General features: G+C 42.9%; 1 protein-coding gene across 1 annotated transcript in view; it reads right to left on the reverse strand.

Annotated features, from left to right (window-relative positions):
* Positions 1-9,789, reverse strand: part of RANBP9 (RAN binding protein 9) — a 47,584-nt gene extending 37,795 nt beyond the window's left edge. Inside the window, exon 1 of the mRNA XM_060244160.1 lies at positions 9,349-9,789. Within this exon, the coding sequence (XP_060100143.1) occupies positions 9,349-9,784 (436 nt within the window). The 5' untranslated portion in view covers positions 9,785-9,789. The remainder of the gene's footprint in view (positions 1-9,348) is intronic.
* Between the last annotated feature and the right edge of the window lie 7,588 nt (positions 9,790-17,377).

Raw genomic sequence — 17,377 nt, forward strand, 5'->3', positions numbered from 1 at the left:
TTGAGGATTTCTTCCTCAAACTTTAAAAAAAGTGACACAACGAAACAGGAATCAAATCCAACATTAAAGAGCTGGCACATGATGACACTGAATATTTGGTTCCATGTATTGTATGCATATGTCATAACTGTACCTACACAGGTTAAGCTGCCCAATCTGTAATGTAGTTTGTATGTCTTCTTAAAAATCCTGTTGGTTGAGGGGCATCTGATGATAATGCTGAATTAACTAGATAGTAGCAGTGGATTAAAATCTACAATCAAATTTTGTCTAAAACAAGAAGTTTAAAAGCCAACCAATCAATGTAGCAACTCTTGTTTCATAATGAAGGATAAATTAAACTTCATTTTTAAAAGTTCAAGCATGCAATAATTGAAGAAAAGACTGGATTTATACCCCACCCTTCACTGCCTGAACGAATCTCAGAGCAGCTTGCAACCTCCTTTGCCTTCCCCTCCCCACAACAGACACCCTATGAGGTAGGTAGAGCTGAGAGAGCTCTGACAGAAACTGCTCTTGGGAGGAACAGCTCTGCAAGAACTTCTGCCTGACTCAAAGTCACATCAGCAGATGCATGTGGAGGAGGGAGAAGACCACAGATTTATACCCCGCCTTTCTCTCTAAATCAGAGTCTCAGAGCGGCTTACAATGTCAACATATGAACATATGAAGTTGCCTTATACTGAATCAGACCTTTGGTCCATCAAAGTCAGTACGGTATTGTCTTCTCAGACTGGCAGCGGCTCTCCAGGGTCTCAAGCTGAGGTTTTTCACACTTATTTGCCTGGACCCTTTTTTGGAGATGCCAGGGATTGAAACTGGGACCTTCAGCTTCCCAAGCAGATGCTCTACCACTGAGCCACCGGCCCTCCCCTAGTCCTATGTCCTTTATCTTCTTCCCCCACAACAGACACCTTTTGAGGTAGGTGGGGCTGAGAGAGCTCTCAAAGAAGCTGCCCTTTCAAAGACAACTCTTGCAAGAGCTATGACTAACCCAAGGCCATTCCAGCAGCTGCAAGTGGAGGAGTGGGGAATCAAACCTGGTTCTCCCAGATAAGAGTCTGCGTACATAACCACTACACCAAGTAAGTGGACTACCGTTTTGGTTTATTATTATAAACTGAAGCTTTTACTCTACAGTCCTTAAGTGAATATTTTGGGATGATTTAGAGGAAAATCTTGTGGAAGTATAATGACAGATATAAGATTTCCAGAAATTTTGATGTCACACAGCGGGAAAACAAAACTGGGGGGGAACTGAGATATACGAAGTACTTAAAATGCCATTCTAAGCACAATTGCACCTTCTAAGACGCCTACTGATTTCATGGCCTTAGAAGGGTATAACTCTGCTTACAATGGCAGATGAGACCCTATACTAGTTTTTAATTAGCCTGTGACAAGCATGAAAGGCTAATGCCAAAAAAGAGGGAGAGGATGGACCCTAGTTCAAAATATATATTCTTAAGTGTTTTATTGTATAATCTATAGAGGATTCATTACAGCCATAATATAACAGAATTACATTTTTGTACATGACAGTGTGTGTAAAAATTTTCATTGTAGGAGCTGTTGAGAGGCATTCTTATATTTTCCAAGAACTGCATATCCCCTAAAGGAAATATTCTTGCAATAAGCCAGCTGTCACCTTGATCCTAAAAATCTGCCCTATAAAAAGAACAGATGTTTTAATATGTGCTCTGTAATGAGACTAAATGAAACCAGTATATTTTAAAAAAAAACTTTAAAATTTGAAAAAGTCAATGTAAAAAAAGTTTCAGTTGTGTGTTCCATAAAATCAACCTGCTTTTCAAAGAAGCTATTTGCACTTTAACTGAATCATGATCTTTTTCAATTGCAAAAAGACTGAAAGGGAGAAATACTTGATTTTTGAGGTCAAGCATTATAAACGACACAGCAGGTCACATATACTGTATTTATTCCAGGATCAAAATACCCTCTGGTTTTAAAAGAAGAGTTAAGCCACTTACAAAATTAACCCATGTTCCAAAAAGTATAGAAATAAGTTAAGCCATGGCTTAACAAATGAACGCCTAATGAACTTTGCTAAGAAAAGATACAGTGCTTTCCTAACCACAGCAGCAACTGTAATAAACCCCCAGACAATATAATCAGAATACCTCCTGGATTCCTAACTGGTCAAGATAAAATTGTATAGAAACACCACAGCCTGGTGCCAAAGGCTAACAGTAACAAACTGTCTTTTATTGTTAAGAATCCTGTCCTTCCTGTCCTCAGGCAAATCACCTTTTTGATCATCAGTGATCCCCACCTATAAAATGGGATAAATAAAGTGTGTATTCCTTGTGAATGTAAAAGTATGATTAGTTACTTCAGTGCTGTATAGGGATGAGTTAGGCAGTAATTCATTAGGTATGTATGCAGCAAATGCAAATGTAATATGAAGACAGTACAGTTTACTTAATGTGGATATGAACAAAGAAGCAATGGCATAATTTAGTTGCCATGCTTTTTGAATCACAAGTAGCTTAGCTTTTTTCTTTTAAAATTAAACTTCCCCCATCCTAGAATAAAAAAAGAGGGAGTACATGCTTGCTAATTACACATTTTATGCCATAATCCAGTGGACTACAGCACATGGGAGTGGATACTCAATTGGGTTGTGGAGCTCAGCCTACTGAATTGCAAGCATCTACAACCATTCTCTGTTCCCCTCTGGAAGGACTTTGTGCTAGTACCATTGTATAATCAATAGTACTAGGCCCCTCTTTGTATGCACACTTACAGGAGCAGGAGCGTGCTGAAGTGAAATTATGGTAGTAAGAGAGGATCCACAGCTTTGATCCCAGGCTTGAGTTTTGCTGTAGTGTACCTCCTTGTATTTGGCTTGTGTTCCTGTCCTCTCCTCTCTTAGACCACTACCCACAGACCTAACCTTGACATCAGCGAAGTCATAACTCTTCCTCGTACTCCTGATGTTATGTAACTTCCTATCAGTTTTTTGCAGCTCAGCAAGTCCCAGGTCTGAAAAGGCTGAAATCAGCTGCTATACTGTATGTCAGGGGTGGCCAAACTTGCTTATCGTAAGAGCCACATAGAATAAACATCAGCCAAGACATGAACATCAAATGTTGGAAGGAGAGACGAAAGAAAGCAAATAGATGGAGGAGGGGTGGAAAGAAAGCCGCATTTAGTTTTAAATGCATTCTCCAAGCCGCTAGCTGGCTTGCTGAAGTGATTTAAAGCAACAAGTGCCTTCTCTAAACTGGCCAATGGAGTGTTGGGGACTTCAATAACAACACAATATGTGTGAAAGAGCCACAAGTGGCTCCTGAGCCACAGTTTGGCCACTCCTGCTCTATGTAAATTTATAAATGTGTTTTTAAAATGGAACGAGACTTTTAGCTGCATGCAGACAACACTTGAAGTGGACATTGTGATGTACCGTATTTTTCGCACCATAAGGCGTTTTGGAGGATAGGACGCACCTTCCTCCTGGGGGGCGATCCGCTGCCTCTGCCTCCGATCTGGCGCTTCCCCCGCACCTGCCTGCCTGGCTCCATCTTCTTCAGGCAAGCGCTGGGATCGCTCCACGTGGCCCCACCGCAAACCCAGCGCTTCGCAAGCGCCAGCTGCGGAGGGGGCAGCGTGCTTCCTCCTTGCCTGTGTGCCTGGCTTCAGCTGTGATGTTTAAAGCAAGTACTGGGATCGCTCCCTCTGTCCTCCAATCCCAGCGCTTGCTTTAAACATCACAGCTGAAGTCAGGCACACAGGCAAGGAGGAAGCACACTGCCCCCTCCGCAGCCGGCGCTTGCGAAGCGCTGGGTTTGCGGTGGGGCCACGTGGAGTGATCCCAGAGCTTGCCTGAAGAAGATGGAGCAGGGCAGGCAGGCGCGGGGGAAGCGCCGGATCAGAGGAAGAGGCAGCAGATCCCCCCCCCCGAAGGTACATACCTTCGGACCATAAGACGCACACACTTTTCCCCCCACTTTTTTTGGGGGGGGGTGCGTCTTATGGTCCGAAAAATACGGTACATAAAACCAGATTGTTGCAGTGTTCACAAGTGCACCTCCTTCCTTCCGCCTCCTTTCTGGCATGTAAAACCCTGGTTAGAAACTAACTCTAGTAACCTGTGACATTCAAATGCAGGCATGTAAGATTAAGAGAGTACATATTTAACCCCAACCCTCTGGGATTCTAAACCCCATTAATCCAGATTTAGTATCCCATTTCTTGGGGCAAAGGACAAGCAAATGAACAGTTAACTCTGTTTAACCCTCATACCTGCACTTACCTATGATACATGACCAGAATCAGACTCTAACCACAATTCTCTGTGCAAAAAAAAAGGGGGGGGAGGGAGAAAGGAGAAGTAAAGCCTGTGCACATCCTAGCTTACAGTCTAGCTGGGAAACTGTTTTAATTGTAATTGTATTTTATTGGTTTTTAAACTGAAAGTGTAAATGTCAGAACTGACTGTTAGCCGCCCTGAGTCCGTTTGCGGAGAGGGCAGGATAGAAATTTAAGGGAAATAAATAAATAAAAGAGGAAAAACTAGGTAGTTCAGATGCAGTCTTGAGCCATTTGTGCTATATAATCAAACTCTGAATCCTTCCTCTCCAGTTAATTAGTGATAGCTTGTTGCTACAGCCAAACTGTCAAACTTCGGCTAGCACTTGTCCTTCAAATCAATACTGTGGCTTGGAGTCCTGATTTTGGGGGGAAATCAGTAGTCACTAACTGACTATTAGTGCATTAATGCAAGCAGACATGCATGGTTAAGGTTTCTTCACCTAACATCAGATATATGGTTTGCTGTTATATCTGGACCAAGTCAATACTGGCAAGAGATAAGGCAGAGAACAGAAGGATGCAGTCAGATCATTGCTATTTTTTAAAAGAGTGAACAAGGACATTTTTCAAAAGTGATTGACATTTTTAAAACGGCTTTCCAAGATGTATCACCTCTGAAAATGAAAGCAATATTAAAAAATTGAAACTGTTTTAAATAACATGAATATTCTAAACAAATTAGCGTGGCCATATGATTTATGGACCTATATATCATTTCTAAAACAGCCTGAGGCTTATCTGTAGCACTAGCTAGTTCATTAAAAGTCAGTGCTGAGTTAGAGTGGTTTTAACATGCAGACAACCCACAAAGAGTTCACACTAAACACCTAGCAATCCAGGCAGGCACAATTGGAAACTGTGTTGGCGTGCTATCTTTTAAAGGGGGGGGGCAAATGTCTCATAACTTATACCTGTGAATATATCTTGACTAATTCCTGCACTGTTCCTTCACATCACCGACCTTTTACATTCCTAGAGCCTATGCTAACAAAATCTGTGCAAAATATATTAAAATATTTTGAGGGAAACAAAACTCCACTCTGCTTCTCCTTTACCAAACTTTCTATGAACTTCTGGTGTGTTTCCCACTTTAAAACTTTGTTTTAATACTACCTAGAATCATGGTTAGTTAATTGTGTTTTTTATGTTGATAAGGATAACATTAAAGTAACAAGCTGAATTCTGAAATTATCTGGAATCTCATTGTGTGTAAAAGTAAATATGTTTGAAAATAGCTTATTTTCCTGTCTATTCATTGCACACATAATGGTCCAGGTCCAATGGCCAGTTTGCAAAGTGGATCTTTCTACACTTTTCCTGGTTCCAAGCAGCCTATTCTTAAGCATCAATGGAGCCTTACCAACAAAACACATCAGAACACGAGAGGGAATAAGGGAAAATCACCTCTTGCTACCTGTTTGCATGAATGGAGGAAGAGGAGACCACCAATACAGATTTCCCAGGGCTCTAAATAAAGTGTGATGTGACTCAGCATATTCACTTTGACTTTTATTTAGCAAAGACAAATTTTAAGTATCACATGTTGGTTTTATGCACCAAAATTTGATTAGGAGGAAGATCAAGTGTGGTTAAATGTATTCCAAACAAATTCAAAGTTTTAGGTGGAAATTATTGTTATTGATTTACCACCTGTAAAAAAGTAAAGGCAAATAAGCAAATACTTTCCTGACATTTTAAGAAGAAAAATACAGCACTGAGAACTGCTGACACAGAAATTACAAGCACATTCAAAATGCTCTACACAGTTCAGAGAAACACGCTTTATGCACCTCAGACCCATGTGTTTCAAAATAATTTTAACTTTCTTCCAGAGGGGTCACTGGGGTATCTCAGTTCCACTGCTGTGTTCATATCAGATTGATGATTATAATATCCTTTCCATCAGGTGAGAAGAGACATAAACAAAGAATTTTAGCTTGTACAGTGCAATCCGAAACAAAGTGACACCCATCTATACTCACTGATTTCAGCAGATTAAGAAGGGTGCAATTCTGCTGAGGACCGGCACTTTCATGATTCCTAGGGGTAATCAACTGAAAAACATTCATGGCAACTGTGAAGCTGTCAAGCTTGTGTACTGTTGTACTGGCAACAGCACCCATTCATTGCAATTTTATGGAACAATGAATTTTTAGAAATAGAGCATCTGCAGACCTCTATCAAGGTAATTTTATCTAATTCCCCTTTTTGCTGCAGCACACTAAATTGTGGTGCATTTTTTTTAAAGATCTCCCAACCCTCACTGAACCAGTGGGACAAGCAGCATGCTGTTTGGAGAAAGGGAAGGCAGGTAAAGATCTGCTCCACCAACTCCTTCTGCTAGCTTTTCCAATGAGTCCAACCCTATTATTCTAATTAACTTTTATCATTTGGGTTTTTTTCATGCCTGGCACTAATAAGATCTGCGTGCTGTAAACAGTAACTGGTACAAGTTTTCTTGGCAAATTAATGGCATTTATTCCCAAATAAATGTGCATAGGACTGCAGAATCAGTCAGGCAGTAGCCTTCACAAAGCAGTCTCTTCCTATGGGGAATATTATCATTCCTCACTGCAGAAAGAGAACCTCATGCCTTTATTTAACTCTAACCTAAGCTTCCCCTATTTTACTACTACCCCACCAGACAAACTTTTCATTGGATTAGTTTTGCTCCAAGTGATACCTGCCCAGTCAAGCCTTCAGCCTTTTCCTTTCATACCCCAGAAACTAAAAGGTTCCCCCTGCAAGGAGAGTAATTACCAAATACTGCACACTTGCCATTCGTAATAAATTATGCAGCTTTTTCCTCTTCTCCACAGGTGTGGTCACAGCTCACTGCAAGTTGCCTGAAGAAACACATTATTTTTCAGCACTGGAAAAAAGTCCAGTAACAGTCCAACCCTAAGTAGAGCTACACTCATCTAAACCCACTGACTTCAGTGGATTTGAAAGGGTGTAACTATGCTTATGACAATACTGCAGCTGCACTACCAAACCAAGACTATATTTTCACATTAACAGCATCCAAATAGGAACACAAAATACAAGCGAACTCAGTGGAAACAGTTATGTATCAACCGTAAGTTACACTCAAAAGTATAAGAACTCATAAAACTGGCATATTTAAGCAAGCAAAAAAGATAAGTTTAAGCTGTTATGGGTATAGCAACCCATAATTCCACCCATATTGAAAGTTCTATTTAATGCCTAGGACACTTTCTTCTATAGTGTACAAAGTCTCCACACAACACATATAATCATATTCAGTTTTTAAAAATCACAAGAGCAACAGTATGGAATCTTAGACTCCTGATCACCTAAATTCTCATACTGGCATGTAGATGTAAATTATGTCAGTCCCAGTCTCTGGAAATTAAATGGTTTTCTTGTTGCTAGAGCTTAGGAATATTAAATAAATTTTCTAGTCCATTAAGACACCATTTACCAGATCATCAGTTTACATTAATGTAATTAACTTGAGTACTTTATATTCAACCTTCTGCAGAAGACAAATATTGTCACCCATTTGCTCTACCACTTTCATCTCATTGAACCAATGTTAACATGCTTATCAAAATTCCACTTGAATTTCCTTAATGTATACTCTGGGAAAGGCTAGCCACAGCAGGCTCTTTTTTTCTTCCTATGACAATTTTAACCAAAGCCTGCCCTTTGTAACCAATCCAGAACAGATGAGGCTAAAACAACAGATGTCTTTTTTCCAGGTCAGCATGAACTCATATGCTTTTAGTTTTAATAGCATGGTTCTACAAGAGGCATTAACCAACTCTCTCCCCTACTATTATGCTTTGCTTAATCATACTTTTATTTTTATGTCATTTCCAGATAAAACTGTAGGAGAAAACTGTTCCAAAAACCTCAGCACATTAAGTTTTATTTAAACTAATTAATCATATCCAGCTATTATTACTCTCCCATCTGGCATGTCACATATTAATTATATTATGGATTTGTTTATACATACATGCTCTATATTTAAAAATAAACAATGGCTTTCTAACCTGCCTCCTCCCCCCACCACGCCATTGATATGCATCTTTAATAGTTTTACACCAGTTGTTTTCCCAGCTTCTACTGACCTTTGCTCTCCTTCTAAAACAAACAGACATTTCTTGCCCTAACTGGTTATTTTTAATTGGACACGTCACACTGACTGACTTGCTTTTCTCCTCCCCTGACCCCAAGCTGTTATTCAACAAGAGAAGTGATCAGCTGAAGAAACCTGCCAGCCAGTAGACCCTTCTTCACACACACAGCCCTCCCAGACAGCAAGAGAATTCAAGTTTCCTTACAGATTTGGGAGGAGCAGAGGGAGGGATATAAACAGATCGCCTTCACTTTGCTGCCTAAACTCCTCAGAAGACCCAATGAGAGTTATTTCCTGTTGTTCTATTTTCTGCACTCCCCCTCCCCGATACGGGTTCTCTCTCAAGATGCTACTGCTCCCTACAAAACAAGGGATATTTCGGGGAGGGGGAGGGCAGAAGGGGGGAGAGAAAAAGATGGTAACGTAACGAATGTTTCCCTTTCACGTATGCATGCTCCCCACCCCAAAACCACAAGGATTAAGGAACATAGTTTCATACTAAAGAGAAAACCAAGGCCTAGTTTCCAAAAGGAACAGGCCCGATTGTCCCTATTCTGATTCGGAAAGGTGAACGAAAGGGGAGAGGGAGGAATCAACTAGGGGAGGGGGGTTGCTGGTTCTGCAGGTGCCATTTGCAGGTTTGCAAGCGAGTAGGGGACAGGAGCAGCGGGGAAATAAATGATGGGGCGAAGGGAAGGGTTACAGCAAGGGCGACTCTCTTCCAGCCTGAGAAGAAGGGCGGATTTACTAGTGAATCGGGGTCGGGAGATTATTGGATTGAGGGGGTCGATCCACCTAGATCCAAGCCCGGGTGCTGAGCTGACCACTCCGGCCCAACCGCGGGAGTTTGTCCGCCTGCCCGGCGGTGGGGCCGTGGGCTGGGTCCCCTCAGCCCCACTTCTCACCTTTGTAGTGGACGCGCAGGTTGTTCTGCGAGAGGCCGATGTAACTGAATTTGTCCTTCGGGCTCCAGGAGCGGGGCAGCGGCGTTTCCTGCTCGTCCACGGCCGGGTAGAGCCGCCTGAGGCGCCGCTTGAGCTCCTTCTCTTGCTCGTTGAGGGCCGGGTCGCCACAGTGAGGGAACGGGGCCGGGGCGCTGCCGCCGCCGCCAGACATGGGCCCCGCTGAGGAAGAGGCGGCGGCGGGGGCTGTTGTGGCGACGATGGCGGGCGGTGGCGGCGGAGGGGGAGGCGGCGGGGCCGAGGTGGCCGGTGGCGGCGGCGGAGGAGGCGGCGGTGGCGGCGGGTGAAGGAGAAGCGCGGCTGAGGCGGGTGGCGGGGGGTTGCCCGGCGCTTGAGGAGCCGTCGCCGGGAGTTGTGGCGGCTGTTGCTGCCCGGACATGCCGGCCTCCTCTTCCTTCTCCTCGTCGGCTGTCGGAAATGAACGGCGAGCTGAAGGGAGGGAGGGAAGGAGGAAGTATCAACACTGAGGGGTGTTTACACGAGCGGCCTCCCCTGCTCCTTCTCCAGAGCCGGAGTGACAGCGCGAGAAGAGGGGCAAACACTGGCGGCGGAGGAAGAGAGCGGGGGGGGGGGCGGAGGAGGCGGCGACTCGGCTGTGAGAACCGACCCGAGCACGCACGCGCGCGCCCGAGAACGAGAAAAGGGGGCTGTGGGGAGCCGACGCGCGCCCGTGTGCGGCTCTGCGCGTGTGCGGCAGCTGGGGGTTTGGCGACGCCTGGAAGCTGCGCGTGCGCGGCCGCGCCGGCGGAGAAAGGGTGGGGGGGGGGGAGAAGCGGTTGGCGCCTCTGCTTATTGCGCCGCGTACTTGGCCCCCTCCTCCTCCCCCGGTGCAGCCGCAGCAGAAGGTCTCTCCGAGTCAGCTGAGCTGCGCAGAGTCTGCAGCCGAGGAGAGCAGGCGCTTCCGCGTCGCCGCCAATGAAACGGAAGGGGGCGGGGTCAGCTTCGGCGCTTGCGCGTAAGAATCAGAAGGCGGCGCTACCGCGAGATGTAGCACAGCCGGCGGCTGGTAGGAGTCAAGTTAGTCAGTTGGTCGGTTGGGGCTTCGCCAAGGCTGCCCTGCGAAATTGGAGGAGAAGGAGGCGGTGGAATGGCAACATCCTATTTTAATACCTGAGTTGCCACCTGTGGAATGGGGCAACCAAGAGTCACACAGAAAGTGGGATTGGAAACAAAAACACGAAGGCTCTGTGTACAAATACCTCTTCACAATGTCGAACAGATACTCCAATAACGCACAAAAAGTTCTCCAATATGATAATAGAGTTTTACTTCTCACAGTGTGCCCAAGCACACAGGTATTACTTCAAAACAATAAAATTCCAATTTGCACATTCATTTATATTTTTGGATGTCACTTGGAATTTATATTACTACCTTTGGTGGAATATTATAAATGTGCAAATTGGAATTTTGTTTCAAAGTAATACATGTGTGCTTGGGCACACTGAGAAGTAAAACTCTGTTATCATTGGAGAACTTTTTGTGCATTATTGGAGTATTTGTTTGACATGAAGAGGTATTTGTGGAACCTGTGGAATAGGGGCAGAGAGATTTGTTAGGGTGCATTTGCATCAAATCTCTGGATATTTTCTATGTAGTCTGCCTTTCTGAGCAAATTGCACAGTGGAAATCCGTTCAAGCAATATGATGTGATATCTAGAAAGCAATATGCTAAGACTAGGTTTACAGGAATCTGAATATAGCATAATAGACTTGATCCAGGGTGCAGACGTAAAGCAGGAAAAATATTCATTTAATTGATATGCGTAAAGTGCCATCAAGTCTCAGCCGATTTACACTGGCTCCAGCAAGAGGCTTTCAAGACAAGTGTGAAACGGGAGTGGTTTGCCATCACTTTCCTCTGCAGTCTTCCTTGGTGGTCTTTCGTCCAGCTATGGACCCTGCTTAGCTTCTAAGATCTGATGAGATGGGGCTATATACCATGCTGCCATCTCTCCATTTAATTCTTACCCAATTTAATTAAAATGGTATTGAATTAGTAGAAAACAATGCAACAAAAACAGAGGATTTAGTGTGATCTGTTGATGCTATGTGTAAATTTGTTCCCTGACATGGAACATGAAAGAACAAAAAAAAAATTAATTGTGGAATCAAAGTAGTTGAGCAGGGAGGAGATTTCATAAGATATGTCCTCGAATCCAATAAGTGTATTAGAGTAGTTTACAAACAAGTTCCAGATTATGTAAAGGGAATGACTAAAGATGTTATGGTAGCACACATTTCTAAGATAAATTTGAGCAGGCCCACTCTATTCCAAGTTGTCATGCAGTTTTGTTACTGATTTTTTTTTGTCGGAGTAATTTCTAATCATGCAGTTATTAAGATATTTGTAACTAAGTCAGTTCAACTAAATTGTTACTAGTTCAAGATCATGTGGTGTCACTTTTTTCCAATATATCTTATGAAGTGTGCTTACATACAAAAGTGTAACACTGAATAAAACAATATCTTAAAAGTGCTACTGGACTCAGACTTGATTCTGATGTGGTGTCACTGTGAGTAATAGCCACTGTGAGTTATTTTATAGTCATATTTTATACATAATTGCCCGCATACTTCACATTTTAGCATAATTGCCCACATACTTTTCCAGCATGAGGGAATTCTCTTCATTGCTTAACTTGTATTGGTATGCTGCTTTAATTGTGTATTCATTGTGTTTTAACTTGTATTTTACTTGATGTGCATCGCCCAGAGGCTGACCTAAGGCCAGGATGGGGCAATTAAGCTAATCAAATACATAATAAATAATAAGTCCTAATCAAGGATTCACACCTGAAAAGCTTTTATCATCTTACTTACTTTCAAGGACTTGAGCTTGAAAAGCTAGTTCAAGGGTTTGCATAAGAGCTGTACTGCTAGATTGTAGTGATGTGTGTAACCAGGTTTGCATAACAGCTGTACTGCCAATTGTTGATGTGTGTAACCAGGAGTAGGAACACACAGGAATGCAGTTCCAGCTGGCTTGGGGTCAGAGGGTGTGGCTTAATATGCAAATGAGTACCTGCTAGGCTTTTCCTACAAAAAAAGCCCTATGTGAAACAGTGGTGTCAGGGGGTGTGAGTTCCTGCTGGACTTTTTGTAGAAAAAAGAAACAGTAGTGATGTCAGGGGTGTGGCCTAATATGCAAATGAGTTCCTGCTGGGCTTTTCCTACAAAAAAAGCCCTGTGTGAAACAGTGGTGGTGTCAGGAAGTGTGGCCTATTATGCAAATAAGTTCATGCTGGGCTTTTTCTACAAAAAAAGCCCTGTGTGAAACAGTGGTGAGGTGGGGGTGGCCTTTCCTGGAGCACAACGACCTAGCAACGGTGATTCATGCTACGGTCACCTCGAGGTTGGACTACTGTAAAGCCCTCTACATGGGGCTGCCCTTGTGCCGAACCCGGAAATTGCAGTTAGTGCAGAATGCCGCTGCCCGGCTGTTATTAGGGCTCCCAATATGGGAGCACATTTGGCCGAGGCTTTGGGATCTGCACTGGCTGCCAATAATATTCCGAGTCCGGTACAAGGTGCTGGTCATTACCTTTAAAGCCTTATATGGCCTAGGACCTGCCTACCTTAGGGACCATCTCTCCCCACACGTTCCCCAGAGAGTACTGAGATCGGGTTCGCAAAACCTGCTAGTAATCCCCGGGCCAAAGGAGGCCCGTCTGAAATCCACCAGGGATCGGGCCTAAATCCACCAGGGATCGGGCCTTCTCGGTAATGGCGCCTTACTGGTGGAACCAACTGCCGGAAGAGGTGAGGGCCCTGCGGAACCTAGGGCAGTTCCGCAGGGCCTGCAAGACAGTCCTCTTCCGGCTGGCCTATAACTAATTGACACTGAGAATTTTTGGATGGAGCTAGAGTGCATTCTGACAGACCGCTGGTTTTTATGTCCTATGTTTTATTAATTTATTGTTTTAACTGTTGCCATGTAATTGTTTTTAAGCCAAACCTATGTAAGTTTGATATGTTGTAAGCCGCCCTGAGCCACCTCAGTGGGAAGGGTGGGATATAAATCAAAATATAAATAAATAAAATAAATAAAATATGCAAATAAGTTCCTGCTGGGCTTTTTCTACAAAAAAAAAGTCCTGTGTATAACTTGATGCTGGCAGGGTTATAATGTGAAGAATGTTGATGCCTGCAGTGAAAGGATCGTTTCAGAGGGTAGCTGAGTTGGTCTGCAGTTGGTGGTGGGAAATGCCGTCAAGTCACAGCCAACTTATAGCAATTCCTTAGGTATTTCAAGGCAAGAGACATTCAGAGGTGCTTTCCCGTTGCCTGTCTCTGCATAATGACACTGGACTTCCTTGGTGCTCTCCCATCCAAAAACTAACTAGGGTCCACCCCTGCTTAGCTTCTGAGATCTGATGAGATCAGCCTAGCCTGGGTCAATCAGGTCAGGGCTGGTCTGAATTAGAATAGCTGGATTTCAGTCCAGTAGCAACTGACATACCAACAAGATTCTGGGTATTTAAACTTTCAGTGGTCAAACTTTTATCCCCCAAATCTCGTTGGGCTCTATGGTGTGACTGGACTTGACTCTAATGATAATTAGCATATTTATCAATAGTCAGAGCTTCCTCCATGAAAAACAATCATGGGCAGATCAGGGGAAATAAATAAGACAGCAGAAGTCATTAAGAAAGAATATATATATTTTTATGAGTATCTTGAGAACATTTGAATAGACTTGTTTTTATTTTTTATTATACACATTTTAAAATTGCTGAATCACTCTTCTTGAGGGCTATAAATAATTTTAAAATGTTTTGTCAAAATATAGCATTATAAAACAAAGCTATGTTTCTAAAATCACAATAATAACATTAGGTTAACAAACAGCCATGGGGGTTAATTTTTTTAAACATTTAGTTGCTTTTTAAGTGGGGGCATCCTGGGAAGAAAAGCTGATAACACTGTGATTCTGGGTGGGCCTGCTTCATTTCTGAGCCAGTATGTACCTGAGGAAAGGCCTTGGGATCTATGGTAGAGCTCCCACTTCACACACAGAAGGTCCCAGGTTCAATCCCTGGCATCTCCACGTAAAAGGATCAGGTAGCTGGTGATATGAAAGACCTCAGCCTGACACCCTGTGACATTTCTTCCAATTACAATCACTTTGAGTCATGCAAATTGCCTGAGCGTTTGTATCTCAAAAGCGTGCATGCCTGAAGAAGCCATCTGGGAAACAGCTTGGTTTGCTAGCTCTTCCGTTGTGGCAATCTAGCGTGCAGGGATCATTGAAAGGCTTCATTCCAGCATCTTTATTCCATCGTTGGAGAAAGGAACAGGAGTTCCCTTAATCAGGAAAAAGTTTGTTTAAAGGACACTGGTGCTTTGATGCAATTTGCCGAGTCTGCAACGAATTTGTACATGGAGGTTTCATTGTAACCCAAAGTTTATACTTAGAAATAGAATTTTTACATTTTCAGCCTTTGTGACTGTGAGCTTTTGTGCTTGTATTCAGTTTCCAGTAGCACGGTTTCCTCTGTTGGTTTGGTGTCAAATATAAGACCATCACTAATATTCATCACTAGCATTGCTGTACATTTTAAATACATTAGTGTATATTATTATGTATTGGTAAAATCCATATTTCTCTTATTTATTTACAAGATTTATATTCCATATAAAACCTCTGACTGACTTCATATGACTAACTTGTAACATCAGATTAGTATTCATACCTAACAGAGTATGACTTGGCTAAACCTTAAAATTTCTTTTTAAATCTAGAGGTTTCAAAAGCAATTTGCCTTGAAAACCAAACCTAGCACAGCAGTCCTATACAGAGTTACCCCCTTTTAAGCCCATTGATTTCAATGGGTTTAGTGGGATACAGATAGCTCTCCATGGGTATGCAGTAGTCTTGTGGTTTTTTGGATCTAGACCATATATAAATGCTTGTTTCAAATTTGGCATTCATATTTTTGAAGAACGCACTTTTTACTATCTGCTCTAAGTTCCCAGGCTAGACCGAGCTATATATAAATATCTAATAAATAATTTTTTTGAGAGCCAGCATGATTTAGAGGCTTAGAATGGAGGAATCTAACCTGGAGAACTAGGTTTGATTCCCCACTCCTCTTCCAAATGAAGCATGTTGGGTGACCTTTGGCCAGTCACAGTTCTCTCAGAATTCTTTTAACGCCTCCTGCCTCACAAAATGACTGTTGTGGGGAGAGGAAGGGAAGGAGATTGTAAGCTGCTCTGAGACTCCTTAGGGTAGAGAAAAGCAGGGTATAAAAACCAACTCTTCTTCTGGTAAAACATTCATAATAATACTGCTAACAAAATACATTGGTCCAACTAAATTTCAGTTGATTTGTATTGGGTTTAAGCACAATTGACTTTTAATGGCTCTTCTGTGAGATAAGAAGTGCAATGATACAGATTATGTCTGTTGTCGGTCTGATTTATACTGTAAATGCAGTAACAGTGAGGGGTGCATAAATGTGCATCCAATTCTACAGTTACGAGTCATAAGAAAAACATATTTTCTGCAGGTGCTGCAAAGGGATCCTGCTTTCTGTAGCTAGAAACATCATCCCCACTCACTTGGGTACTTGGCTTCTGTTACACATTCAATGAAAGGCAAACTTGAAATGCTTGTGTTTTAATTCAGTTTATATTAATATTTTAGCGGACCAAAAGGGGATCTAACAGGCGTCATAGGATGTGATTGCTACTGGGTGAGGTAGTTGCCATGCTGATTATTCATGCTTAGGCAGCATTACTAAACTTTAGCATGATATATTGTACTTTACTTGAAGCTAATGTCAATCAAAATGCCCTCTTTTTTTTTTTTTGGTGGAGTCTCTTTGTACCTAACTGCACTTTTGGAAGGCATGAAATCCATTTCAGATTTGTTTGAAGGAGATACTTTAAACCAGAATTATAATATTCCCGGGTGGGTTATCTTCACTTCAGAAGATCTGGTGAACATATGAAGATTGAGATAGAGGGAGGCCAAAAGTATAATTCCAAGCCCTCTCCATATGCTGTCTAAAAAAAACCATTACTGCAACATGGATCCTTCAGCCTGGAATGAGAAAAAAATCTTTTGATGCTCATTTCTGGTTTCCCTCTTTTTCCCTAGGACACCTTGTTTTCACCTGACATTAGGTACCGCCAACAATTGATGGGTACGGTGTTCCAATGAGAGGGAAGTAACTATTGCTCATTCTGCCTACCCAGTGTTGTCAAAGGATTTTCTTTTTCAGGAGGAAGAATGATCATGCTGCATGGGAGAAAAACTGTGTAGGAGATATTCCTCACGCCCCATATGCTCATCATACCCAGGGCTTCATGATACATTTTTAACACATCTTACCCATGTAGTACATTAATGGAGAGTGACATAAATAGCTGAGAAAACAGAGGCTCGATGGTTTCCGATTCATTCCCATATGGAAAAAAGCAGCTCTTGTCTGAGTTAAAACGGAACAAGACATGAGCCAAGGGCAGTCATATAGAACTGGCTCAGACCCATGTATGACCTATGACCAGGCCTGTAGCTACAGTGGGGCCTCTCAGTGCCTCCCCCCTGCCCCCAACTTACTGCCAAGGCTCCCCCAATTTCCCAGCCAGCAACAGAAGGTGGAAGAGGATGCAGTGGCAAGAGCAGGGAAGGGGCTTCCTGCACAGCTGTACTGTCTGGGTGAGAGGTCAGCCACAGAGCCAGACAGCCCTTGATGCTCAGTGGGGGACCTGCCCAGCCAAAGCTATGAGATGGGCAAGATCCAGCAGTAGGACAAATCTTGGACAGGGACTGGTGGGCAGGGGGCACTCCCCGGATAGGCTGCCTGGTTGCTGGGGGAAAGAAAAGGCAGTCAAATCTGGCAGAGGCAGAAAGCTAAGTTAATTAACTCGGATATAAGATAATTTAATTTAATTAGCCGGTGGCCCCTAAGGAATTTAAATGCCCCAACTAAAAAAAACCCTGACTATGGGGCTGTCCAGG

Source organism: Heteronotia binoei, chromosome 7, assembly GCF_032191835.1.
Source record: "Heteronotia binoei isolate CCM8104 ecotype False Entrance Well chromosome 7, APGP_CSIRO_Hbin_v1, whole genome shotgun sequence".
In the NCBI taxonomy this organism is placed as follows: domain Eukaryota; kingdom Metazoa; phylum Chordata; class Lepidosauria; order Squamata; family Gekkonidae; genus Heteronotia; species Heteronotia binoei.